The sequence below is a fragment of the Lepisosteus platostomus genome, chromosome 4 (assembly GCF_059453375.1).
Source record: "Lepisosteus platostomus isolate fLepPlt1 chromosome 4, fLepPlt1.hap1, whole genome shotgun sequence".
Lineage (NCBI taxonomy): Eukaryota > Metazoa > Chordata > Actinopteri > Semionotiformes > Lepisosteidae > Lepisosteus > Lepisosteus platostomus.
In genome coordinates, this window is record NC_142614.1 from 51,844,284 (window position 1) to 51,871,306 (window position 27,023).

A 27,023-nucleotide genomic window follows, 5' to 3' on the forward strand; every position below is an offset into this window, starting at 1 on the left:
GCTACCAACAGGAACTACAGGAGAGCACATATTTCAGCTTCTAAATTAATTTATAGAATAGAATGGCATCGACTGGATAAAATGCGTCGGAGTTTGTACAGATGGTACTAGAGCAATGACAAGCCGACACAGCGGTGTAGTTGCACGAATTAGAGATGTTGCTGCAGAAATGAATGGGCGCATTGCAACATCCACCGCGAAACCTTTGCTGTCAAGAAAATCCCTGATGACTTAAAATCTGTTAAGACTCTGTTGTGAATTGTATCAAGGCTCACAAAATGAATTCACATCTGCTTTGCTCGACTAAACAGGCTCACCCCTCTCACTGAAATGGTGCTTTTTATTGTTTATTTTTATTTGTTGTTGTTCCTGTTTTTTCTGTAAAGGGCTTTGAGAAGCCACTTTTAAAGGCGCTATATCAAATAAAGTTTATTATTATAATATGTATATGTGTGTGTGAGTGTGTGCGCACACGCACGCTCATGTTAGTCATTGAGAATTTCTGGGGTTCCTATGAGAAGATGACTTGTAGGTGGTACTTGGATGCTTTGGTTTGATCAGGGGTGGTACTTGGTCCAAAAAGTTTGAGAACCACTGCCCTAATGCATTTATGCACAACTCTGATTCAAAAGGGCCAGAGGGATTCTGTTTCATTTTTCATTTATGCCCTAAATTACCTAATTGAACTCATTATTTGTCCTAGTTGAAAAATTTAAACCTTTCTTTGTTCTAAAGAGAAACCTACAATACCTGCTAGATAGCAGACCTTGCAGTTGGGCACCTCTGGCCTAACATTTCCCCTTTGACTGCTTGATTGACTTTGAACTTAGACTATAAATTAGGGCACAATCATCAATATCAATCTTACAAAATAATAAAAACCTAAATAAATTGAGTCATCGTACTCAACTGTTTTTTATTTACTTTTGTATACTAATTCAATTAGTATACAAATAACAAAATTCAAAGCATAATTGGATCTAGAAGCTTTGCCGTCTGAGAATATAAATCTCAGTGCTTTTTTGACTGAAGTGGAATTGGAAGCCAGTTTTTCTGTTGAAAAGAAGAAAAATATGTTATGATAAACATAACTCCACTTTTGGTTCTCAGAGTATATGTTGGCTCAGCCTTGTGACTTTGATTTTGCCTGATAGGACAGTCCTGGCATAGAAAGCTTTTTGCCTGCAGCTTAATTACCACTAAGCAGCAGTTGCTCCATAAATGTGACTTAAATATGTTTTTGTTTAAACAGTGAAATTACCTGTAGTGACACGTGTTAAACACATTTTAAAAAATGTAGTAAAGAAAAGTTTGAATGTCGTTTCACATACAAAATACACCAGAAACCATGAATTAGAGGTTTCATTCAAATTAGCTAAGCTTGGCCATGTACAGTACAGTATGTTTCCAACTGTATTCCAACAATATTAGAGCAGGGAGACCTTACTGCTTTTGTATTAATTATAATAATTATGAATAATTATGACACCTGAAGAAGACTCCACAGGAAACAAAAGATTGTATCTCTTTTCTTTTCCTTTCAGCATGGAATAAACCTTCACCTGTTCCTTATAAAATAATATTACCATATTAATGTACAGTAAGTTCAGTTTCTGCCAGCAGAGTACTGGGACATTTCATATAGCAAAGGGAAAAATAAGAAAGCTAATCAGTTATAAAATGTATAATGCACATCGCAATTTTCTCTTTTTCAAATGCCTGGAAATTATATCATTATTCCCTATGACCACAAATCCTTCCCAAAGAAGCCAAGCAGGAATAGTAAGATATGGCTAATATGCCAATGATTATGAGATCAACTGATTGCACACACGTGTGTTTGGGAATCTCTAAGGAGAATGAAGCTGTTTATAGCAATAATAAACAGATTTACTAAATGAACATTAATTCAGCTGTCAGAGAATGTTTAGGGGGTTTATTGCCAAATAATCTTTACACTATTTCAGTAAAGGTACTAAACACTAGAGACATTTTTTCTTTTTCCAAAACCGTTCTCATCGGATGAGTGCTATAACTTTTATGACTCTCTTTAAAGTGTTTAATCTTTGAAGGTTTGGTCTTACAAATTTAAAGAAATTAAAAGATTTGTATACAAATACATGTACTAAATTCCTAAATATTTACAGTGTAACTGAACAAAATGGTTTGAAACTTAACATAAGATTCTGTTTTAGAGATTCGAGTGCGTCCTTTGTGATGGAAAAATACATTCAGCAAGTTCCTAATAGTGCTTTTTGAGATGGATGGTCCTTTCACACTCCCCACTACTTTGTTAATGCAAATATCCTCACTTCACAGTTTCAAACCATATATTTTGTGGTGGTCTCATTCAATTGTTCTGTAGTTATGAAAGGTTGATCCAAACAGACACAATCCTGCACTATCTTTTCTGATTTCTGTTGTCAGTCTAAATTCTGAGACCTAAAAAGTATTGATCCATGACCAGCAGCTCTCTCCTTAAACTTCCACTGGAGCTCAGGAATAATGTTGTGTAGCCTGCATACTGCAGAATCTCCAGGACAACTTCTGCTAAAAGTAGACAGTCTTTCTGCCCGCACTATGGGCTCTGTAAACCCTTTCTGGCTTGTTGTGGAATACAACTACTCAGATGTCCATTGATGCCCATTCTGCTCTTTTGAGTGTTCAGTTCTTCTATCCATTTGCTGAAACTTCCCCAGAAACCAGTTCCAATGCTCTGAATACATACTATAGCTGTGGTTTAGTCAGTTAAAGGTCTGTTCCTGGTCAGGCCTACCACCATCACAGAGAGTTTCCTGCCTCTTAGCTCATTTAATTGTAATCTTACACCTTTGTGTTAAGTGCAACTTGTATGACTAACTTAATATTAACACCCTTCTAGGTTAGGCTGGGAGCAGCGATGGCAATGAATCACAATGCTTTTGGGAACTGAACTGTCTTGTGGTAACAGTTTCTTATCCTGGCCTTTTGTGCAATAAAGTCAAGAGTTAGCTGCTGCAAACACCCTTGATTCATGTTTATCAGTGTGACAGCTAACTTTTACTAGTGTATTAGTCTTACAGTGTCTCCTGTAGTGTTGTTACTGTATATAGAAAGAGCTAATTAATATCTATAGTCACAATTGATGAGATTTAAGCATTCTTCTGTTGGGAGTATAGAGTTAAAATAACTTTTCAATTTTCTGCTTTTCTAGGAGGTTTGATTTAGAAGACATGCAAGTAATTTAGGAGGCACACATAAAAAAAATGATAGAATAGAAATATAATACTGGAATAAAATGGAAATTAAAATTTAAATTCCTCAGAGAAATGATATATAATGTCAAAAACAAACAGAACAAGTTATGGGTGGCTTATACTCCAGTAATCGTATTCAAAGACTATTTCCAACATTTTATTTTATCTTTAAATTGGTTTTCATACTGACAATGCTTTGGAAGACTGTTAACCAAATCTCAATGGAGAAACGTCTATTAACAGTGCCAGAAACAACAGGCCTAGTTTTGAGTATGCTATAGAACTCTGTTTGCAGATAGACATTCATAGTTAAACCTCTTTTTTTCGAAAAGGCGATTATTTCACAAAGGTTTTGTATTGAAATAACAGTTGTAGGTGAAAAGTAATAACTTACATTAAAATTTGACTTAGTTTATGAGATATTCAAATATACAGTACATGTGCGAGTTACATTAACACACTAATGGACCACACTATTACCACTTTGTAGCCTGATGTAGTCAGATCTCAGAAACTAAGCACAGCTGGACATGGTCCGTATTGGGACGGGAGGCTAATAACCAGGTTTCAAAGTGGAAAACAGGAAGCTGATATACATGTAAATGGTATTGTTGGACAAGTAGGGGTCAATATTCGTAGGAAACAGAATTTCTACACCGGTACCTTAGTATGGTGACAGGGGACACTGTGAAGCAGAAGCTGCAATTCAGGATGAAAAGCACAGTGCAAAGGATACATTGTGTATTTAAGATTAAGTGCACCATACTTATGTTCTTCTGGGATTCAGAAATAATCCCAGATACTTAACTATGGTTATGTCCCTTTCCACCTGTTTTTAGGACCTGCTTTTTCATTAGAGAGTTAAGGTGAGATGGAATCCAACCTGGAAGGCAGAGGGTGCCAGTTGGAACTACACTCTGGGTAATTCGCTAATGCCTATCAGGGTGCCTATACACGCATGTGTGTGGGGGCAATCCAGAGATGTTAATTGACCTAGAAAGCATGCTTTTGGACTGGGAATACCAGAGTAAATAGAGCAATCCTCTATGGGCACGGGGACACAAGGAGAAAATGCAATGTCCACATTAAGGTCAGCTAATTTATGCTTTTTACAGAAATGAACAAAGATCATTCACGTCTTCGGGTGAAACACTCGCACACCCCTTCTCAGTCTGTGGCTCACACATTTTAAGAATCATTAAAAGTCAAAATGAGGAGCTGTCTATTAAATTAAGCAAAATAGACATTTTCGTTATTTATTGCTAATAAACGATTAAAACAAATGTTTTTTTCTCTTCATATATACCATTTGTACAACTCTAAGGTAAGAATAGTTTACCTTTCCTGTGTCACACTCTGTCCCATCCATTGGTGGGTCAAGCTTGGTCTTACACTCCTTCTCCCCTTCCACTTTGCACCAAAGTCCGGAGCAAATAACATGCTGAGTATGGCAAAGGAATAAACAAAGGTATTAAGACACATAGTGGTTTGCTAGTGGTTTGGTAAATGACATGACATTCTTTGCTTTATATAGAACTGAACTCCGGGTCTCAGGCATGCAAATGTAATTTGTTTTAAGACATTTCATTAAAAACGCAATTGCTGATCAATGGTATTATGTCATAGCGGATAAATCAATCTGTTCTTAAGGGGTCAAAATGTTCTTTGAAACTATTCATCAATATTCAATTCCCAGTTTGTATTATTTTTATTATTACATAATCTTAAAACAAAACGAAGCATTTTAAAAACATTAGTCAAAGAATGTATGCACGCATGGAACTGGAGAGCTCCTACAGATTGCTAGTTGGTATGACTAGATGTTAGAGAGACTTTTATTTTCTTGACACACAGATCCATTTCAGCATACTGTATGATATTCAAAAATAGTTGACAGCAAATGCAAAGCATTTAATAAATCATAAATATTTAACCAAAATATAACTTCTGACATAATGCATATTAATTTGTCTAATTGGCATGATTTAGTTTTATCTAGACAATACATTAATTTATTATTCTGCTGTTACGTAAGAAATAAAATGAGGAAACAAAAGGTCCTCGGTTTTACTGGAACATAAAAGATAAGTAAAAGTACAGGCAACTTTAAGCCAAATTTCATTAGTGAAGTCATTTAAAAATAAGCTAACATTACGTCATTTACAAAAGAAAATTTAATGAAGGGTCATAGAAAAGGGTTTTCAGAAAAAGATTACTTACAATTGTCATTTTGTATTTTTGACTCAATGAAACTTTTAACTGAAACAATTATGATACAGTATATAACAAAATTAAGACTAATCTCTTTAATCAGCTATTCTCATGAATCCTCAGTATTTCGGCACTAGAAATTTCGGGTATGCACTTTTAGATCAGTTTTCTCAGGGTGATACCACAGTATATCTACTTTTATCAGTCGAACAAAATATTTACAGGTTTTCAGTGCATGAAATGCATACAGAAACTGAATGCAAAGTTTCTCTCCGCACTACAGTATGCGCATCTTGTTAGGCCGTGAGGATCCTGTTAATTGCTGTTAATTGTACTGTATTCATCATTATAGTTCAAAGGTTTGATTCCAGTGCAAAAAGAACATGGGCAAGATTCCCAGTGAGTTAATTATGAGGACCAGAACTCTCCCTCCTTTGTGTTATCTTCTGAGAGTAGAAATACACAGCTTAGAGTCTGAGAAGAACAGAAGACAGATAAATGTTAAAATTCTGTTCAATACACAGTTTTGAAAGCATGAAATGTATCAGATGTACTCTGATAAATTCTCTGAGGAGTTTTAATTTAATAGAAATTCTAATAAACTACTGCAGCACTTTATAATATTGGTGTTTCTGTCACAAAATGGAGAAAGAGCTAATGAGTACTTATTTTGATCTTTTGCACAATTTGAATAAAAAACAGCTTAATAGGTGGTTGTCAGACATCATTATTTGAGGACCATACATGTGAAATAAAATCAATGAAATCTGAATAGTGAGCATGATATTTACACAGCAAATAATTGGCAGGGCAGCAAAATAAGCAAAGGAAACTAAAATTCGATTTATTAGTGTCCAGGGAATTGAAGACATAACTTGGAATTTGAATTACAGAATGACTTGGGAGATTTGATATGAAAGTGAAGTGACATCTGATATTAAAGTCTCCAGGAAACAAGATTAAATATTTTGCTGTTCCCTGAAAAGTATATATTACTACAACAAACTTTTAAAACTGATTAATTTTATGAACAAAATTGAAGCTGGGCTGTTTATTGCAGGCAATGACACAGGAGGTACTGAGAAAACTAATAAAATAGTTGTGTGAAACTACAGTATGTTATAATGAAAGAGCTAATGTTTGAAAATATCACTCCACATCTGCAAGCTTCATGTTTCTCAAATAGTTTTCGTAGGTAGTTTTACATAAAGTCTTGCTCTAACTACTATATACAATCATTTATGTGAACTAATATATTAAAAGAATATCAATATGGTATATCTGCAGAAGAGGAAGCTTTTTTTTTTCTCAAGAAGAAAACAATAGACAAACAATAATGAGACGAAAAAGTGGAGGGCACTCTCATAGGATACACATCTACTAGTGAAGTGCTTGTAAAGTTCTGTACATTGTACAGTACTTCCACATACTGTAGACAATGCAGTTACTTCAAAATGCATTTTAAATCAAATGCAACAAGTTTATGAGAAGCATACTGTAAATCTTAAAGTTTGTAGGGGATACTAGAATAAGGAAAATGTATATGACAGCAATGCACTTTATTGCAGAATTGCAGAACATGAAAGAGATGCTGGTGAAGTGTGATACAGTATGCAGGTAACAGAGAGACTGCAAGCGTGTGTTTCCTCAGTGCCTACTGCAGTTGGATAAATGCTACAAATGCTGCAGTGCACATTACAGCATATGCTTATAGAAGAAATTCTGCTTTTTCAAAAAATAGACCTAAAAGATCAATAATAACTATTCCTATACATATTCATTCATATTCATAACCTAGATATGTAATATATTGCAAAATTGAAGATTATTGTGTAGTTAGGGCAATGATAAACCTGGGAGGCTTTGCTCTATGTTATAAGCCTTTCTTTTCACCTGAATGGTATATAAATATCTACAATTGTCTTTGTTTGTTTCTGTCCAGCAACAAATAGTGTTTTAATCAAAGATGGTTTTCAAAGACCGCTTAAATATTTCTGGTCATATTTTTAATTTAGTGAAACTGTTGACTGAAACAATTACTACATTCAGTATATCAAAATTAAAATAATCTCCTAAAGCTGCATTTTAACAAAAATGATTAAATGACCACATACGTTTTACTTATACAGGGAAATAAAGAATGTATGACAGAATTAAAATGTAAAGTGTTTCTTCTGTATTAGATAGAAGCTGTTACAACATATGATGCAGGAACTACAGTACAGAAGAATATTATGGCAATATAACCTCAAATGTACAGTATGTTTCACTCCCCATTAGGAATGCAATATTGTAGAAAATTACATTGAATTTATTACATGAGGAATATGAGAAAACATAATTTACTGTACATTCATGGTAATTTATTAATACATTCCTAACATTTAATAATTTTTATATATTGGATAATAGGTGTTATTATTCCAAATGAAATTTGTGAAAGAATACAAAAGATTCAAAGGGAATACTTCATTTAATAATAATAATAATAATAATAATAATTGCTTACACTTATATAGCGCTTTTCTGGACACTCCACTCAAAGCGCTTTACAGGTAATGGGGTCTCCCCTCCACCACCACCAATGTGCAGCATCCACCTGGATGATGCGACGGCAGCCATAGTGCGCCAGAACGCTCACCACACATCAGCTATCAGTGGGGAGGAGAGCAGAGAGTAATGAAGCCAATTCATAGATGGGGATTATTAGGAGGCCATGATTGGTTAAGGCCAATGGGAAATTTGGCCAGGATGCCGGGGTTACACCCCTACTCTTTTCGAGAAACGCCCTGGGATTTTTAATGACCACAGAGAGTCAGGACCTCGGTTTTACGTCTCATCCGAAGGACGGCACCTGTTTACAGTATAGTGTCCCCATCACTATACTGGGGCATTAGGACCCACATGGACCACAGGGTGAGCGCCCCCTGCTGGCCCCACTAACACCTCTTCCAGCAGCAACCTTAGTTTTTCCCAGGAGGTCTCCCATCCAGGTACTGACCAGGCTCACACCTGCTTAGCTTCAGTGGGTTGCCAGTTGTGAGTTGCAGGGTGACATGGCTGCTGGCATTTTTAGGCATTCAGTTATGTAACATACCCATACTGAGTCAGCCTGGTGGTGTTTTTTTAGCTGGTTGAAGTCTATAAATAATCAGTTTGATAGGTTTGATAGGGACAATATTGGGAGTGCCTAGTCTTCCACTTTGATCATCAAGAAAAGAATACATCCATAACATTACTCTACAGGGAAGAGACCTCAGCTCTTAGGGTGGGTGCTACAGTATATTCCTCTAACAAGAACTTGAAATGTTTGAAATGTTTTCAAGTCTGCTATATTTTTAGCAAGATATTTCTTTTTTGTATTTTCCCTCTGGTTATCATCCCAATTGTCATGTTCATGACATACAGTGCCTTGCGAAAGTATTCGGCCCCCTTGAACTTTTCAACCTTTTGCCACATTTCAGGCTTCAAACATAAAGATATAAATTTTTTATTGTATGTGAAGAATCACCAACAAGTGGGACACAATTGTGAAGTGGAACGAAATCTATTGGATTTTTGAAACTTTTTTAACTAATAAAAAAATGAAAAGTGGGGCGTGCAAAATTATTCGGCCCCCTTGCGTTAATACTTTGTAGAGCCACCTTTTGCTGCGATTACAGCTGCAAGTCGCTTGGGGTATGTCTCTATCAGTTTTGCACATCGAGAGACTGAAATTCTTGCCCATTCTTCCTTGCAAAACAGCTCGAGCTCAGTGAGGTTGGATGGAGAGCGTTTGTGAACAGCAGTTTTCAGCTCTTTCCACAGATTCTCGATTGGATTCAGGTCTGGACTTTGACTTGGCCATTCAAACACCTGGATACGTTTATTTGTGAACCATTCCTTTGTAGATTTTGCTGTATGTTTGGGATCATTGTCTTGTTGGAAGATAAATCTCCGTCCCAGTTTCAGGTCTTTTGCAGACTCCAACAGGTTTTCATCCAGAATGGTCCTGTATTTGGCTGCATCCATCTTCCCCTCAATTTTAACCATCTTCCCTGTCCCTGCTGAAGAAAAGCAGGCCCAAACCATGATGCTGCCACCACCATGTTTGACAGTGGGGATGGTGTGTTGAGGGTGATGAGCTGTGTTGCTTTTACGCCAAACATATCGTTTTGCATTGTGGCCAAAAAGTTCGATTTTGGTTTCATCTGACCAGAGCACCTTCTTCCACATGTTTGGGGTGTCTCCCAGGTGGCTTGTGGCAAACTTTAGACAAGACTTTTTATGGATATCTTTGAGAAATGGCTTTCTTCTTGCCACTCTTCCATAAAGGCCAGATTTGTGCAGTGTAAGACTGATTGTTGTCCTATGGACAGACTCTCCCACCTCAGCTGTAGTTCTCTGCAGTTCATCCAGAGTGATCATGGGCCTCTTGGCTGCATCTCTGATCAGTCTTCTCCTTGTCTGAGCTGAAAGTTTAGAGGGACGGCCAGGTCTTGGTAGATTTGCAGTGGTCTGATACTCCTTCCATTTCAAGATGATCGCTTGCACAGTGCTCCTTGGGATGTTTGAAGCTTGGGAAATCTTTTTGTATCCAAATCCGGCTTTAAACTTCTCCACAACAGTATTACGGACCTGCCTGGTGTGTTCCTTGGTCTTCATGATGCTCTCTGCGCTTTCAACAGAACCTTGAGACTATCACAGAGCAGGTGCATTTATACAGAGACTTGATTACACACAGGTGGATTCTATTTATCACCATCAGTCATTTAGGACAACATTGGATCATTCAGAGATCCTCGCTGAACTTCTGGAGTGAGTTTGCTGCACTGAAAGTAAAGGGGCCGAATAATTTTGCACGCCCCACTTTTCATTTTTTTATTAGTTAAAAAAGTTTCAAAAATCCAATAGATTTCGTTCCACTTCACAATTGTGTCCCACTTGTTGGTGATTCTTCACATAAAATAAAAAATTTATATCTTTATGTTTGAAGCCTGAAATGTGGCAAAAGGTTGAAAAGTTCAAGGGGGCCGAATACTTTCGCAAGGCACTGTACATCTACTACAGTAGAGAAACTTTTTCATTTGGTTTAAATTACATTCTGTATTTGTACAATCTGTTAGGAATGTCACATACAGGTATTTAAACTCATCCACATGCAATACAATATGAAGTTCATATGTCAAGCAAATCAGCATTACATGAGTGCCAGAAATGTAATGAAGTAAGATAATAAAATTAGAAAAAGTGAACAGATATATTGGAAAATGTTCATACCATTTTAAGTAACTTGTTTAAGTTTATATCTTTTTTTATATTTAATTTTCAACTATACTATATAAAGCCAATCCAAGACTGATTACATGATGTTATTGCATATTCTAGGAATGACTAAATAGCCAGGTTATGTTTTTTTTATTCTATATTTTATCAAACCAATTTTAATCATAGATTACAATTAATACAATATTCTTAGTAGAACAAAATATTTTTAGTAAGAGCATAATGATACCAGAAAGAAAAAAAATATTAAAACAATATTTATGTTTTACTTGATATTTTGCAGTTTTTCCAAGCCAATTTAACAAAATGAAATTTTCTTTAAATAAAGAATCTATGTCAATTAGTTATTGTTAGTGTAAGGTGTCTGCTTAGACCAAATATATAGACCATATACTGTACTGTATTTCTTGCAGATACAGAGAGTGTAGGGTATAGACTTAAATTAAAGTTAACAGCTATACAATCTCACTATCATAGCCTGATCTACTCCAGATCCCAGTTAATTCTGCTTGATTGAAAGCAACACTGGGCATCTCTTTTGTTAGTGCTGGTCAAAATTAGAATTTAAAATGCATCCAAAAGACATTCCACTGTACAGATGTCCTTTGACACAACAGATAAATTCCATACTTGATATTATTATCCAGTCACATCTGCTTTTGAGCATTATGTTCTGCAATTCATTTTCTTAAATGGTACTGTATATGAAATCAGTTATAAAGTCTAACATGACACACTTGTAAAAATGTCTCAAACCGTACAAACGCACAGTAAGTATTAACTGTATGAGCCTTCATGTTGCCATCGATAGTAAATTCTTGCTCATTATAATGGTGAACATCATGAATGCGAAACATCAATGGCGAATATGATGATTTGCTATTTCACCAGGTCTAATTTCAATGTATTTAAATAAAATAATATATTAAGTAATAAAGTCTGATAAGTCAAAGCAGTTCATTGATGTCTATTGCTAAGAATAGGATAAAGCCTAAATAGAGTTTTGTGAGGTTGGTTTATACTGTATGTATCTAATATCAAAAGATTTAATGTGGAACAATATAGAAGGTGCTGTCACTGAAGGTGCTGTTATTATTCCTTTTTAAGCAAGTAAAATATTTGATTTGTTGCTGCCACAAGATGTCACTATGAATCCCTGCCAAAGGGTTCTGTTTTGAAGGTATCACACGATACATTGCACTTTAAATGGAAATATAATACAATTAACATGGACTTTTAGAAATGTAGATGGTGATTTGATCAACTTAGTTTCTTTTTGATAATACCTGTATCTTTCTAGAAAAAATGGATTAGCGTCTTGATTACTAACAGCGAAAACATGAAAACCTTTTCCAAGACACACATAAAATTGAAAGAAAAAAACAACACAACTTTCTTGGTATTGCAAATAAATCACCTTTAGGTTAATAATAATATCATTAAATGAAATTCTTACTGAACAGAATTTTTCTAATTTTTTTAAACTTTAGTTAAATTTTAAATTGAGTTAAATAACAACAAAGCTTGTAGAATAATACATAAAATAATTTTATTTTAGAATTTTTGCATTGCCTTTATTTAGTGTTGAGGTGATTTAAAGATTCTACATTCGTATTGGTTTGTATATTTTTTGTCTAGCTCTGCCATCTGTCTCCATATGTTCATAAATGCCTCAGCCTGTAACAGGTTGAACAGCTTATTTCAATTTTTTCCATCTATGAGCAGCATCCTGCCAGATTGCTTTTTTAAATATTTTTAACGGTGTTTAATTTCCATCCCGAGATAGCTTGATCAGGGCAAATAAAGTCTTAAGCTGTACTTTGCAGCAGTTAAATTTGAAGTTCCTGGAATATTCACTGCTGTAATAATGTCAGAGGAATGAAGAAAACGATGAGTGTTGATAGTTTGATTAACCCCACTTAGGGCCAAAAGAACTATACAATGTTTGTTAGATACCTTCCAAGACTGTCTGGATATGCCAAGGTTGTCCAGATAGTTTATAATGGAGTTTATACATTTATTGCAATGTCCAGACATGCTCTCTCAACTATTGTTTATAAAATAGCATCTAAACCCAATGCATAACCAGCAAATAATTTGGGTTCAAGCTGTGGAAAGTAATCTATTTCTCTTTATACTTTTATACAGTTGTCAAGGAAAACAGAATGAGATCATGAACTTTTTGACATGAAACTGGTGTCGTCCTTTGAGCTCAAGAGATACAAAACATCCTTCTCTAAGGCTGTTTATTTTGGCCATGAAAAAAAAATGCTTATCAACCCTATTTACAAACCTACATATGTATTACTACTTTATTTTGTTAAAATAACTACACATTCATGTAGTTTGCAATCTGATCTTAATTTAATTTGCTGTCTTTCAGGCACCTTCAGTGGTCAAACATCTCGAAAACAAATGCTGAGCCACTGGGGTAGGTCATTAAAACACTCTTAAGAGTCATCAAGAATCATAAAGAATGATGTTTCATCGGACTCTCTGAGACCATGTTACACATGGAAATTGATTATGCTGCACTACTCGCTGCTCACAAGAAAATGCATGAATACTAAACACCATGAGCAAAAATGAATGCACTGTAATTATAGATCATCTATAAAAAGTTTATTTTTATTCTGGCAGGTTGTTTATTTTAGTGTATATTTTTTCTGTTTTGAGGGAATGAGGTTAATAATATACTATATTCATTCTAATTTCTGAGATATTGTAGCCTCAGGACAACACTAACATGACAGCAACCACCTATTTTTTAATGATCCATGAAAGTATTCTGTAGAAAAAACAATGATATAAAGTAACATACTTTGCCTTTTCTCATGAACTGTCTTGAGTTTTCTGTGAAGCAGTACCATTTCCTTTATCACCATAAACGATGTAAATAAAGGGATTTACCACTTTGATAGAGGAATACTGTATGTTCCTAACTGCATTACTTATACAGCTTGTAAAACCTCTTACTGACATGTACAGTATATCTTTGTGGTCTCTAAGGTAAGAATATACAGACATGATAAGTATTCAAAAAGAACATAACAAATTCACAAATTATTGTACATGTTATATTTAAATTAAATCTGAACTGAACATCTGTTGTCCTAATATTCAAAACTTGTTGGATGTCATGCAATCTCTAATCAGCATGATTCTCATTACTGTGTTTAAATAGAACAGTATTCAGGAAAAGGAGCCTTTAGAAGGACATTTTCAATGATACTGTATCTTGGAAGTGTATAGAGAAGCAAATAACGTGCACCATGGTTCTACAACATGCTGAATAGTGTTAAATTGAACAGATTTATACTTGCATACTGTAGAGGGATGTCTACTGTTGGAAATTTACAACAGGATTTTCAAACTTGTCCGATTGTTTACTTGTACTGTAGCTTGACCATGGGTGTTCTGTGTTACCACAATGCTTTACTTGCCTGGTATACAATAATAAAGCTGTCTGAGATATAAAGGTTTGTTATGGCAGACATGATAATCCCTTGCAAATATCCTGTGGTAAATTTAGCACAGTCAACTGTCATGAGGGCAGTGTTGTCTCGTGTGATATTTTTTAGTCTAATTGAATACAGTATTTATCTATTCTCAAGTGTATATCATTTACAACATAAATTGTAATGATCTTAAATTTAAATATGGCTTCTGACTCTTCTATTATGCAGCCACCACAATTGTTAAGTAATTATACATATTGTACCTGCATTTTTTGGCAATAGGATGTTTTTGGCCCAAACAGAATCTGACACTGCTCATCTGCTGTGTATGTCATCCCAGGTAACTTAGAAGGAAGAATCACAGAATTGAGGCTTAGGGGATCTGTCTGCAACAGGCAACTGCTCGCTTTAGACCTGGAACAAAAATACACAGCAAAATTGTTAAACATGTTATTCATACACAAAATATTATTCCCTCCAAATCATTAAACTAGAAGACTCATAATTTCAAACTGTACTTTCTTGCACAAATTATTTTAATAAAATACAGAAATGAACATACAATCACTCTAAAGAAATAGATCTCCCGTATGTTAAGCCTACAGTTGTCTGTCACTATTCTAAAACACTATCCAGCAAACAGCCTCCATTCTTTAACAGGTGTGTGATTAAAGAAACATCCTAATCCAAAGGGAAGGATTTCTGCTTTTTGCAGTGATTTAGAGACCCAAAGTTAAACCATTTTGCACTTGATGCACACATGTATCAGCCTACTAAGTACAATTATCTTCAAGACTGTAGGCCAAATAGACTACTTGAATAAATGTAATTAATGTTTCTGCTGCAAAATACATCAAATAAAACCTTATAAAAAGCAAGTTAAATTCTAATATAGGAAAGTGTGTATGCTTAGAGCTGTGTATAAGAGCTTACCTGTTCAGAAATTTACAAAAATTTTTGCTAACACAAATACATGTATGTATTGTATTGATCTTGCAATAATGTGAGCAACAGTAATTACTTGGTGTATCATTTTAACCAAATGCCTTTTGTTCTGTTCACATAACAGTGTTCAATAAACAAGGTTTTGATTTTCTAATATAAAATAAATGAGCATTTGTCAACGTAACAATAAAAAACAACTTATACAAATTAGATATACTGTAAAAATAATATTGATTTGGTAATATGACAATATAATTGAGTTGTTTTTTAAACCTAATTAATTCATAATTCCTATACACATTTGATAATAGTTTTGCACCACGTAAACATTTTTTACTAAATTAAAAACAGTTCTAACTAATCAAATATCACAAATAGATATTATGGTCATGGCCACATATAATAAGAACTGTGAAGTAAATTTTAAGTTTCACAGACTTTTACAGTGTTTGGTTTCTTTTGTTTACTGACATACTGTATGTGCTGTATATAAGCATATACCGTATAGTCTACTACTGTTCTTTTTTATCATTTATATCCCAAATACGGGGACAGAGATTAAAACAAAGAGGTTATTCTAACCACTTTTTCCAATTCTATCCCAGCAAGCAACAGGCACAAGGCAGGATACTTAGGTGGGATGCCAGTCCATCACAGCACAGACACAAACACACACACAGAAATAAACATGCACACACTCACACCAGGGCCAGTCTTTCCTGACGACAATTAATCTCCCAGTGTGCCTTTGGACTGTGTGAGGAAACCAGTGCAATCCATGTGAACACAGGGAGAACATACAAATTCCAGACAGATAGCACCCCAGGACCAGAATTGAACCCATGGCCCAGTACTGCAAGGGAACAATACGTGTGCCACCAATCTGCCCTGTTATTTAATTTACTAGCTAAAATTGCTTTTGTTAATGTTTAATGTTTTACATAATACCCTCACGCCCATAATTGCTGATCTTTCTAAATAAAAGGTGAGTGAGAAATGAAGCAATCCTTGAACTGCAGTTGTTTCTCTGACTGACATTATAACACTGATGAATTGCTTTGTTTTTTAGATTGAGGATTAAAGGGAGCCCCAGGCTACAACCTCATATGAGGCCCCGAAAATGTTACATCCAGCCTTGCTGTCCAATTCACAACAGATATTTTCCCTGCATGCCAGTAAAAATAATGGAGGGGCCATACAGTATGTGTTTTTTATTCTAACAGATTGTAAATGCATGTTGTTTTCCATCACCTACACAATGCAGTTATGATAGAATATAATCAATTTTATGAACACTTTTTAAGAATATACTGCACCTTACAAAAAAGTAGACCAAAATCTAATTGTTAAGTAATTTAACAACTTAGATGTTGAGTATATTCCAGATACTATCCTTTGTAAAAAGGACTGCTTTCTGACTATATATTTAATTTCCATGTGTTTCTTTGGGCCCTTGTTCCTCTGTTGATTCTGAAATAGTCCATTGGATTGACTTATCAATACAATTCAGAATTTTAAATATTTGCATCAAGGCCTTACAAAATGTCTGCTGTTGGAGACAGTTTGAGGCCACCTGTGTATGACATACAGTATCCAACTTATAGCTTTATTTTTTTTACTTCTAGAGCAGAAATGTCTTCTTTGTAGCATGGCAACCAGTTCTGATAATGCAATCAAACATAAATTCCAATTCTAAACATCGTACATTATACCCTTGTGCTGTGTTAGCATAATTTTTTGCCTACTCCATTAAATCACACTAATTTCAGTCTTAGGCAATAAAATACTATGGTAATTTTCAAGTAAATATATATTTTTTACTTATCAAAATGTGTTCTATGCATTAGGGGCATTTATATATATTTTTCCTTCACTGAAGATATAATAATTTATTTAAATACAACTTAAAGACACTTTACCTTGTCTGTGATTTACATTTGTATGTGTTTTTTATGGAAGTCAGAGAAAACTGTTTAACAATTAAATAAAAAAATAAAAAATAAAAAAGCCCTTTGTACATTAAACAAGTTTATATTAATTTTACAGTAGTTTACATTTCCTGATGGTATTATATTTATTAGTCTATGTTTTCCTAAGTGGTTTGCATTCTGATTATGAAAGACCAGTAATTTGTGTAAGAAATTAAATACTCACAACTTCCAAGGACTATCTGACCTCTAGCAAACGTCTTTTAAATTTTAAGTATAAAAAATGTTATGAAATGTAAAACTGGGAGTGTACATACCATCACTCCAAACTACATTTCAGGTGTCATTGTTTCTTTCATATGCTGACATCTTCAGAGAGAACCCTCATACAATACAGGTAGCTTCAAATTCAGAGCAATTAACTCATGCAGTGAACTATGGCATTTTACAAACCAGGCCAGAAGTACAAAAACATGTAAAAAGTGAAATGGAATCATTTTGCAGTAGTCCAAGTAGGTAACTATGTCAGCATGCATAGGCTGCAAGGGAACAAGTAAAGGTTTATTCCATGCTGAAAAGAGAAGAAAAAGAAACACAACATATCAGCTGTGGAGCCTTCTCCCACCTGAAGAAGGCTCCACAGCCAAAACGTTGTGCTTCTTTTCATCTCTTTTCAGCATGGAATAAATCTTAACTTGTTCCCTTAGACTCATCCCACTGTGCTCTTTTATAGTAACAATAAAGTAAAAATATCTAAGAAAACACCTCTAATGCAATTTGGAAAAGCAGATTTTAAAATGTTTTATTATCATAGTAGTAGCATGTCTTCTAGTAACATTTAGTAACATTGTCTTCTATATGAATACACAGTATATACAGTATCTTAAAGGATAACACAAGGGATTCCTTTAATGGTATGACTTTTCTCTGTTTTGTTTTACCTGAGAAACCTCTCCACATCTTCCCGGCTGCAGCGAGACCAGGACACATCTCCAAGCTTCTGCCCTTTGATCCACTCCCCAGACATGATATGGAGGCCATCCGCACAGGTCGGGTGATCATTGTCATGGCTTACTCCCATGCTAAATTTGTAAATCAGTGAAACAGCAGAAAATGAATTTTGTGACCTAAAACTTAAATAAAACATTTCCAAGTTCACACCCATAATAAAATGTGTATTTTTAAATTCCGTGCTGGAATGCCAGAACACACTGAACTATGACTTGTCACTGAACACATCATTGCACTAATATGCATTTGCCAGTTTCTGTTTGAATGTTTTTATGCTCATGTATGAAATTTTACTCTATTTTACGTTATTCACATCCAAGCTGTCGTATATACTAAACTTGAACTTACTGGGCTAGCCTAGAAAGTCACTATGACTAACAGACACTTTAGTCAGCTTGACTAAGACTATGACAAAATCAAAAACTGGTGACTAAATTAATACTGGCTCTAATGCCTCCACCCTGGAGGTTCCACCAGATATGTCAACATCCTGGTGTCTCTACGACAATTGGAGATGCTGAACATTTTTGATTCTGGACATGACTCGGTCAGATATGATGTTGTCAACCCACACACACCAGGATACTGACATTTTCCAATCCTGGACAGTGGTATTCTTGCTCTCAATATCCCAGTGACCTCCTGTCTACTAGGTTGAAACAGTATATTGGTATATTAGTTCAGCCATGATTACTATGTTCTTTGTACCCAGGGTCACAGTACAGTAACCTACAGTATAAATACCGACACAGATCACTTCCATGATTTTACAACCTGCAGACCATGCTAACATGTACAGTATGATGTGGTACAGTAAGTAGCATGTACCAAGTACCAAGATGTGTTTTTGGCCAATTTGGCCAATTGGTCCGATTTGGCCAATTCAGTGTTCAGAAACGAAATGAATAAAATATTGTTACTGATAATTTGTGAATATATGCTTCTGGTGAAACAATGAAACCAAAGTCGTTTGTGCATTTATAGCATTTCTAAGTTTAGAAAGACATAATGCCATACTACATGAAAAATAACTCATTTTAAAAGACACAGGAGATTCAATTTTTCAAACGTCCTATGTATTTAAAAGTGCACTAATTGAGTAACCAACAAATTCACAACCTATAACAAACAGAAATAAATGCACAGAATGGTACAGTATATTATGTTGCAAAGGCATTCATTCATGGTTTCTTTGTTCATAATAAGCTTTTTTATCAACCAGGAGAATTTCTAAACAGAAAAACAAAAGGAAATTAGTTAATTATTTTAAGTTTAAATTTAAGTTTAATTATTTGAATTTAGACAGCAAAAACAGTAAATGTATCGATCTCTGTAGTTTTATTAATATCTAATCATTCCAACAATAACAATGAACACTTATTTGGTCATATTTTGTATATTATTTAAAATGGTAAAATAATAAAGAGGATTTTATTTTATTTCTTATTTGTTTAAAACACAAAAATATTTAAAAAGAAGTCAAATGTATTAAATCAGTGAGTTATAACATTGGAAAGCAAAACATATTTGACACTTATCTGAGATGCATTGAGTATAACAGCTTTCATATTTTGGACTGGCCAGTTCATAAACCAGCTAAACTTGTAAACTAAATGATCTGAAACTAAACCTAATCTAATAACCGACAAATGTCATTTCTAATGTATGAAAAAAACAGCTAAGTCACTGAACTGCACTTTTGGATTGATTAAATTTATAAAACACATCAGCATGAGAAGACGATTGCCAAACATGCACATTATGCCAGCAAAATTGCCCAAGTCTACCACATTTCAGATGTTTTTGTTTATTTAAAGATATTTCTAACTTGATTTCTGCTGCAATTACTAAGACAGAGAAAAAAAACAGTGATAATAACATTACTTAAGTACTGCATTCTCTCTCATTCAAAAGGCATATTTGACAACAATGGACTACTAATCTTAATGGTACTTAAAGCTTGTGAAACAATGTGCAATCTATGTAAAATAATAAATAAATGGGGTTTATAATATAACAAAATGGTGATAAGAAAAATAATTTTCAATAAAATAAACAATACAGTTCTATTAACAATGATGTTTTTGAAAATTCACATATATTGTGTTATGCAAAGTAAAGGTTTATTCCATGCTGTGCAGCTTTCTTCAGGTGTACATTTTTTGTATATGGTGTTATTCCTTTAAATTGTAACACGGCAATACAATGTAATAAAAATAACATATTACAAATTACTTATTAACCACCTTATTTACCACGATATTGCAGACGTGTTGTGTGGTTTACTGTTTATCACAGTGAAGCTTTGGGATTTTTGAAATATCTTTACTGATGAAGTCTCCTGAACTATGATTTGGTTGCTACCACGCACATCCAGTGATGTTTAGGCATCTTTTATGCATTAGAAGGGGATGTAGACTCAATTTGTGATGTGACAAAATAAGTTTCTATATGTCCTCTGACATGTATGTGTGTAAAATCATAATCTCACATGTGTAGTAGAATAGGTTCGAGTTTTGCAAGGTTGATTAGGTTGATTAAGCAACAGCTGTATCCAGTGGACTGCAGCCAAAGCCTTTTGCAAGGTATTTAGACAAAGCTAATAAAGCTGTACAAGTGGGAAAAATCCTGAGATGCTTTTTTTATTTCTTCTACTTCAAGTTCATCCACTGACATTTCTCATAACCCAATACCATAAGCGGGGTTTCAGTTACTGACTACTTCAGAAAGCGATGTGCTGAATGAACTGTTTGCTTACAGAATATTACTGTATAATATCTTGGCTTACGAGTGAAGATTAAGTCGATACGTTTTTTCCAGAACTGACTTCGCAGTCATTCCATTTCACTCCCAATGTGTTCCACTTTTGGGCCAGATTTGTCTTTCATTTTTAAGCCATACTGAACTGTTGTGGAGAGCCTTTATCAATATGATACTGTACTATGCCCCACAGGCATTTTCTTTTTACATTTAGTATTATATAAAAAATTAAGTTTGCTCATATAAATGTATATTTTTCATACTTAATTTTAAATTTGGGTGACAAAATATACAAAAATATATTTTGCTTCTAACAAAGAACTGTAGATTTCAGTAACTTCTTGTTCAATGACTCTTCAAAGTAATTTTTCTTCATTCAAAGAAATGTATATTTCTGAACTTTATAATTGTGTAGTTTAAATATAAGTATAGTGAGATACAGGATCACGGGATTAGTTCTACAGGACACATGCGGGGACATACTTAGATATCAATGTTGATTGTATTTTTTAAAAGAGCATGCAAATGATCTACTTTGGAAGCGTGCAAATATATTGGTGAACCAAGAGAATTAAAAAAAAATAAACAAAATTGTCCTTCCTAACAGGTCCTCTGTGTTTTGTGTCTCCAAATTTATGAAAAATACTCTATAAAATGTTTTATGCTTTTTTAAGTTTATGTCTTTTAACTGTTGCAGTGACTTTCATTGGAAACCAGTACTGAACTGTAAAAAAAATCTAAAGCTCAAAAATTAAATAATTTTAATTACAAACACCGAGCAATGACAAGCACCGAGAATTACAAACACCGAGCAATTAAGCCATATACAGATGATGAGAAGAAGCAGAGAAAGGAGAGGAAGACATGAGCTGCATCAATTAAAAGGTAATAGCTGAAAGAAGTGAAGGAGTCCAAATACTGAGCAATATGGATAAGAAGGAATTAGCAGCAATATCCAGGAAATGAGGTTCAGATACTAGCATTAAGATTCTTTTATTTGTGTTAACAAAGACAAACAAGACAGCAAATTCATATTCAAGGAAAGCATGTGAATAAGTCACATTATATTCATTAGGCATTTGATCTATATAAGGGTATATATACAGTAGATCAAATATAGATCAATTTCCCTCACGGGATCAATAAAGTATCTATCTATATGTAATGTGCCACTGCTGAACATAGTAAAGCACAGGTGCATATTCATAAAATAAACCCCAAAACAGGCCGATATACTGTACACAAGCAAGCAGGCATGCAGCTACGTGAGCAATCAGAACACTGTTTACAGCCAGCAGCAGAGATAGGATGGTGAGCCAAGGCAACGGGCGAGGTTCAAAGCCAGGTAAAGAGGGAAACACAGAACAAAGGGAAGTCCAAACTCAGAGCTGAGGGAAACAAGCAGAATGCATAAACAAATAGACACAGTACAAAACACCAGGGGGAATCCAATGAACAAAGTCAGGGCAAAGCAAGGGTCCCGAAACCAGGAAACAAACATATTCAGGAACTTGAACTGTACTGCCAGAACACGGCTTATGTACTCCTATTAAGTCTAAGTCGAAAGGAGTCTTGTACCACCTGGAGGCAATTATCTACCACACCACCTCAGGTGGTACAAGTCTCCTATCATATTAATCACCACAGTAACTGGTATAGACTGACAGGAGATGTTAAGTGTTGCTGGCACAATATAAGATCACTTTATTAGCCATATACAATTTTTTGCATTAGGAATTTGTCTTTTCACATACCTCAGCTTGCTCTTCATGAGACAGACACACAGACAGGGAAAGAAGCTTGGTGGGTCAAGCTATATAGATAATGCATGACATGTACTGTATATACTTATATTTCTGTTCACACAACCAAATAAAGAAATACATGATAAAGTGAGAAGTAAGAATAATAGTTAACATAGTAGAAGTAGTATAGATAAGTAGTAATAATAGCAGAATTAATTTTAGTAATAATCCACACAATACACAGAGGACTTTTTCCTACAGAGGTATTCAGAGAGCTATAACCTACTCAAGCAGACGCAGGGCAAGATGCCCATAACAGCCTTTACATACTGTACATGCACATACTGTACAGTACAGCAACATTTAGGATTACCCTAGCCATCATGTCTTTGGAAGATGCCAGAAAAGCAAAGCATATACACCCAAGAAAGAGCAGAACATGCAACCCCCACAAAAGCCTACTCAGTCAGGTATCAAGGCAACAGCCCTAACTGTCAGACCACTATGTCAAAGGACAAGGATAATGAAGATGTCATCCTCCACAGTGTTTGACAATTCATTCAATCAAACTCAACATCTTGAGCCAACCTGTAATAATATGTGTTTCGTTTGGTCATTAATCCTTGCAGCTGTGTGTATCAGGCAAACTTTTAAAGGCAACCCTTAAAAGAATGTTTGAATTGCAAAACCCACTTTTATTATTCCTTTTGGTTATTTTAATGTACATTTTAAAATGATGTTGCAGAAAACACTTATATTTGAAAAAAATTAAATGATACCAATATTTCAGTCTTATTATTTTTCTTATCCATGATTGTGTTTTATGAAAACCCACATCCAGAAAGTCCTATGTTTCCTAGCTACAGTATGTATTCTTTTTTCTCTTAAGATTTGAAAGGAGCTCTAGACATAGCAAATGTCATTAGCATATTAATATAATAAAAAATTAACCTGCTCTGTCTGTTTTGATAGATTTGCAAGGTTTTTTTCTCAGTTCTTTCCAGTTTAATGTACAATTAAAAACATAAAACTATAGAAAAAAAATGGTGTTCTAATAAATTTACATGACATTATTGCAGGTGGCACAGTGGTTAACAATGCTGTCTCATGATTTTAGGGCCCTGGGTTCCATTTCCAGGTGTCATCCGTGTGGAATTTGTATTCTTGAGTTGGTTTCCTCCCCCAGCCCAAAGACTTACTCAGCTTTTGAGTAAATTGACCCAGGTGTAAGTTTGTGCACGCATATGTTTCTGTGTGCCTTGCAATGGAGTGGTATCCTGTCCAGCATATGTCCTGCCTCGTGCTGGGACAGGCTCCAGCTCTCCCATGACCCTTTAGTGGATAAAGCAGTTAGAAAATGGAGGGATGTATTAGTAAAAAGACTGAACACTTTTAAGTTAGCAATAATGAGAAATAAAATAAAAAGCTATTAATAGTAAATTACCACAATATAATTAAGTCTTTCCTCACTATGGTAAGAAATAAGAGTAAAAACATGTTGCCAAAACCATTTCTCAAACCCATTGCCCTTTGTCAGAGCAGTGTATACTGTTGAGTAAGTGCTGTAAATTGTCTAAACCTGGATACAATGGAATTTGATCCTAGGTGAACTGTTCAGCTTCAGGCACCCCCCTTTCTGTTCCTCAAATAAAAACCAGAGCTTACTAGAGAAAAGACTTTTCTACACCATTGTGAAATCTTATGTTCTATATAATTTTATTTTTTATGTTTTATTTTTTACTATTCTTGTCACATAATATGTGTAAATTCAGTTTTACATAGTGGGAGGGCTTGGTGTTTAGTAATGAAGAAATAAGAAGACATCTTATTTGTAGAACACAGAAGGGCAATTAGGTATCTGACCATATAAGCACAAAAGACTTGCTGTACTGTATATAAATTATATTCAACTGCTTGTAGTGAGATTTGAACATACTCAGAGTGGACCATGTAAGGCTGGAGGTACAATACAGAGTATGTACAGTACTGCAAAGACAGTCAGAGCTAAAAGAAGAAAGGGAAGAAAAATGAAAAGACCAACATGAGTTTTGTAATGCAGATCAGGTAGAGACAGAATAAAGAAAACAATAAAAAGCAGCAGAAAAAAAACATTTGAAAATTAAAACATAGCAGATGTGGGTGCAGGTGTAAGAAATGCAAAAGTAAAGAAAACAACTGTCATCTATGAGTACAGATAAATATTTTTGTTATTATATCAATATTTCGCCTCTATTTGTTTTTGAAATATTCAAACTTTTGTGCCTAAAGATCTTTAGTTGGTACTTTTAAAAACAATATTGTCTTTCGTACCATACCATACTACAGTGGGCTGTACGATATGCTAAACAGCTCACTGTTTGAGATTGTTTTTATTGTACTGTCTCAGCATTTTCCTGTAGGCACTGCCTTAAAAATGTCTTGGCTTGGCAAGAGTGCTAGATCCCAAGACAAATTCAGACCCAGCTGTACTCAATAACCACATTACTCACTGCAGTTTCTACCTTGACATTGAGAGGGCTACTGCAGTGCTGTGTCTTATTGAAAGCTGAGAGTTCAAGGGGAAAATGAAGGAAAAGAATTCAAATACCTTTCATAAAAGGTACTCATGTATCATGCTGTACAGAAATAACAGATAACATGTTTTTGCATCTTTTTATTTTAATTGAAAAACTTAACCAGCAAAAGATAAAGTCATATTTTGCTCCTATATGATTTTTTTTTCAGGGACTTTTTGGTGGTTGGATGTCCCAATGGACTGATCGTTAATTGTATCGCAAAACTGATTCTGTCGGATCAAAGCTTGTAACCAAGCATTATTGAATCTAATATATTTGCAATAGTTTATATCAAAGGTTTTGATTGTTTCACACTCATACTTTTTTGATTGGAACACAAGTCAAAATCCAATGCCTGGTGAGGTTCAGATATAGACTGCGGAACTGCTCAGTTGACACCCCAGCTAGGGTTAGGGTTAGCATTCACTTATTACTTAGACACTTTTTAAGCACAGCGATGGATTTTCAGGCCCAAGTCAGCTATAGGATGAGTCATTTTTTGCTCCTATCTGATTTTTTTTCCATGAGACTTTTTGGTGCTTGGCTGGTTCAATGGACACATCGCTGATTGTATCCCAAAAGTGAGTCCGCCGGATCAAAAAAATCATTACTGAATCGAATACATTTACGAGAGCTTTTATCAATGGTTTTCATTGTTTCACACTCATTCTTTTAGGTTTTGGGAACATGTCAAAATCCAATGCCTGGTGAGGTTTAGATATAGACTGCAGTTCTGCTGAGTTGACACCAGAGCTAGGGTTAGGGTTAGCATTCACTTACTACTTATTTTACTTACTACAATTCTTAAGCATGGCATTGGATTTTGGGGCCCATGTCAGCTACAGTATCGTGACTGTTGTTCAAGGTCAGTTAACAGTAGTGCGAAGATGTGGAGAGATATAAGAGAGCTACTATATATCCAGAGAATAATCATCAGACCTAAGTATTTTGTTATTATCCGGTAGAGGATTACCTACAGTATAAGGGACAAGGAGTACATGTACTGTAGATCCAACAAGTCTTGAAGAAGTGAATGAAGGGCCTTTTTCAGGCAGATCAAGTACAGTAATTTTAACACAGATATGTCAACATCTGATACAAATCACAATTAACTCTTAGCATCCTGTAATTTTGTTGTATTTGCATAAATAATCATGGTTTACCACAATTAGCTGAGCGTGCATGTACAGCATCATTCATTTCACAATCTAGTGCTTAGCTGAACAAATCGAACGAATGAAAGAGGAACTAATTATAAAACGGAAAGCTTTGGCTAATGTGTCTTGCTTTAAAAAAAATAAAAATGTTATACTGTAAGTATAATAGCATTGCACACAGCAAGGTAATAATTATCATAAATAATTAAGGTCAGAAAACACAAGGATTGCATTAATCCAAACTGCTGTGTATAGTATTTTGTCAATTCTACTTCCTGTAGTTTGCTATGGGGTCGAGGGGTTCAGCAGAATTGCTGTTGGTCCTTCATTTCCTTTGGTTTGATTTTGAGAACTGCCTTCTTGAGTTCAAACCACAAATTTTAATTTGGATAGAAGTCTGGAGATGATGTGAAATGTTGAGAATATTTATTTTGTGGATAATTTACGGCTCTGTGGGTAAGGATCTGCGCCTGTGGCTGGAAGGATGCCGGTTTGTATCCCACAGCCGGCAGAAGAATCCGGCTCCGTTGGGTCCCTGAGCAAGGCCCTTATCCCCAGCTGCTCCAGGGGTGCCTTATAAATGGCTGACCCTGCGCTCTGACTCCCAGCTTCTCTCCCTGTCTGTGTGTTTCATGGAGAGCAAGCTGGGGTATGCGAAAAGACAAATTCCAAATACAAGAAATTGTATATGGCCAATAAAGTTATCTTATTTTTCTCAGTCTGGATGTATTTTTTGTATAATTGTCATGATG

The 27,023-nt window shown here is 34.9% G+C and overlaps 1 protein-coding gene across 1 annotated transcript in view; it reads right to left on the reverse strand.

The window, feature by feature from the left end:
* Window positions 1–27,023, reverse strand: part of LOC148673403 (A disintegrin and metalloproteinase with thrombospondin motifs 19-like) — a 120,535-nt gene that overhangs the window by 42,794 nt on the left and 50,718 nt on the right. The window contains exons 9-11 of the mRNA XM_088629823.1: window positions 17,985–18,125; window positions 14,434–14,584; window positions 4,576–4,677 (exon numbers count right to left, since the gene is read on the reverse strand). Coding sequence (XP_088485949.1) covers window positions 4,576–4,677; window positions 14,434–14,584; window positions 17,985–18,125 — 394 coding nt within the window. The remainder of the gene's footprint in view (window positions 1–4,575; window positions 4,678–14,433; window positions 14,585–17,984; window positions 18,126–27,023) is intronic.